Source organism: Perkinsus marinus (assembly GCF_000006405.1).
Source record: "Perkinsus marinus ATCC 50983 genomic scaffold scf_1104296964260, whole genome shotgun sequence".
Lineage (NCBI taxonomy): Eukaryota > Perkinsozoa > Perkinsida > Perkinsidae > Perkinsus > Perkinsus marinus.
In genome coordinates, this window is record NW_003204736.1 from 1 (window position 1) to 1,411 (window position 1,411).

The 1,411-nt window shown below is 52.5% G+C and overlaps 1 protein-coding gene across 1 annotated transcript; it reads left to right on the plus strand.

Moving 5' to 3' along the window:
- Positions 1 to 347: 347 nt before the first annotated feature.
- Positions 348 to 1,229, plus strand: Pmar_PMAR012756 (hypothetical protein; the record flags this gene model as incomplete). The annotated part of the gene is made up of 1 exon (XM_002770866.1): positions 348 to 1,229. One exon carries the CDS (start codon positions 348 to 350, stop codon positions 1,227 to 1,229), a length of 882 nt encoding a protein of 293 aa, XP_002770912.1.
- Between the last annotated feature and the right edge of the window lie 182 nt (positions 1,230 to 1,411).

Consider the following 1,411-nt stretch of genomic DNA (forward strand, 5'->3'; position numbering starts at 1 on the left):
ACCTCTACTCACCAGCAGTGTCTGCCGTTCAACCAACGGTGTTGAAGGCAGGGCAAGTTTTGAGAGGGGTGCTCCGAAGAGGAGTGCAGATACGACAATACGACCTCGAGAAGGCTTTCTATTCTATCGGTATCGACGTCATCGACGTGGCTACTGGTGAACATACTCCAGTCTACCTATCAGTCGGTAAGGAGTTGATTGAGTGTTCTAAGCTAGCTTTTGGGCTGGCGGTAGGTCCGCATGCGTTACACTGTACTCAACGTATCATTCGCAAAGTCGTTCGCTGCGCTTACGAGGTTTTGCGAGGTGCTCAATGTCACGATGTCTACCCTGCCATTGTTGTTGTCATGGACGACTTCGTAGTAGCCGGTGAGGCTCCTGTTCTTGATGTCGTCGAACAGCTGCTTTTGCTGGGTTGGGACCTGTGCGGTTTCAATTGCCCTGATGCGAAGCGTGAGAGATGGTCGAGTGGCCAAGGTACCCGTTGGCTCGATAATCTTTGGTGCTGGGACGATGAGCACAAGAAGTTATCTGTTAAGCGCTGTGAAGCTCCGGTGGTCCCGGAGGCTGAGATGTTGAGTAAGCGTATCGTGTTCCGGTTGGCCGGGAAGATCGGCTCGGTAACGGGAGGCGCTTATGAAGCTTTGGCGAGATGTCATGCTGATGCAGCACGAGTCGCTGCTGGTCGGGCCGGTTCCTGGGACGATCAGGATCAGCCCTGGGCGAAAGAAGCGGAGTTGCGAGTCAGGAAGCATAACGATCTTCTTCAGATCTATGGAGAGGAATGGCTCCAATGTCGCAACCGAGTGGCTATGTCTAAGAAGTTAAGCTCTTCGACTGAACGACTATCGCCTGGTGACAAGGCTATTCTCTTCAATCCGGGTAAGGTCGGTGGATCCCGAGAGTCCAAGCTCTCTGGTTGTGCGTCCGGGCCTTATTATGTGCTCGAGGCTGTTGGGGATCAATGCTATCGCCTAAGCTTAACTTCCACTGGTCAAGGACGCAGTGCAGTATTCCATGCAAGTCGCTTGCGGAAATACGATGGTCCTGCGAATCCGGAGTCCAGTGTTTGTCCACTCTGCCGAGAATTTCGTGATGATATGGTTATGGTTGCCTGCGATGGCTGTGAGCGAGGGGGATCGCCAGACCCTTGGGCAGGCTCCTTGGACTTCTTGGAAACACGACTCGGAGGCATAGAGACGAAGGGGTTAATAACGGATGTTTTATGATCACTTCGAACGAATGAGGGCACGCATGCGCAAGAACACGCAAGTACAAACCACGTCACTCGGGCGTGGCGCGGTCGATACATCCAAACCGCACGAACCGTCTAATAATGGAGATAATATGACTAATGACGAATAAGTAGACTGATGACGAGGAAATCCATGGAAGGAATGGAGTGCTCAGC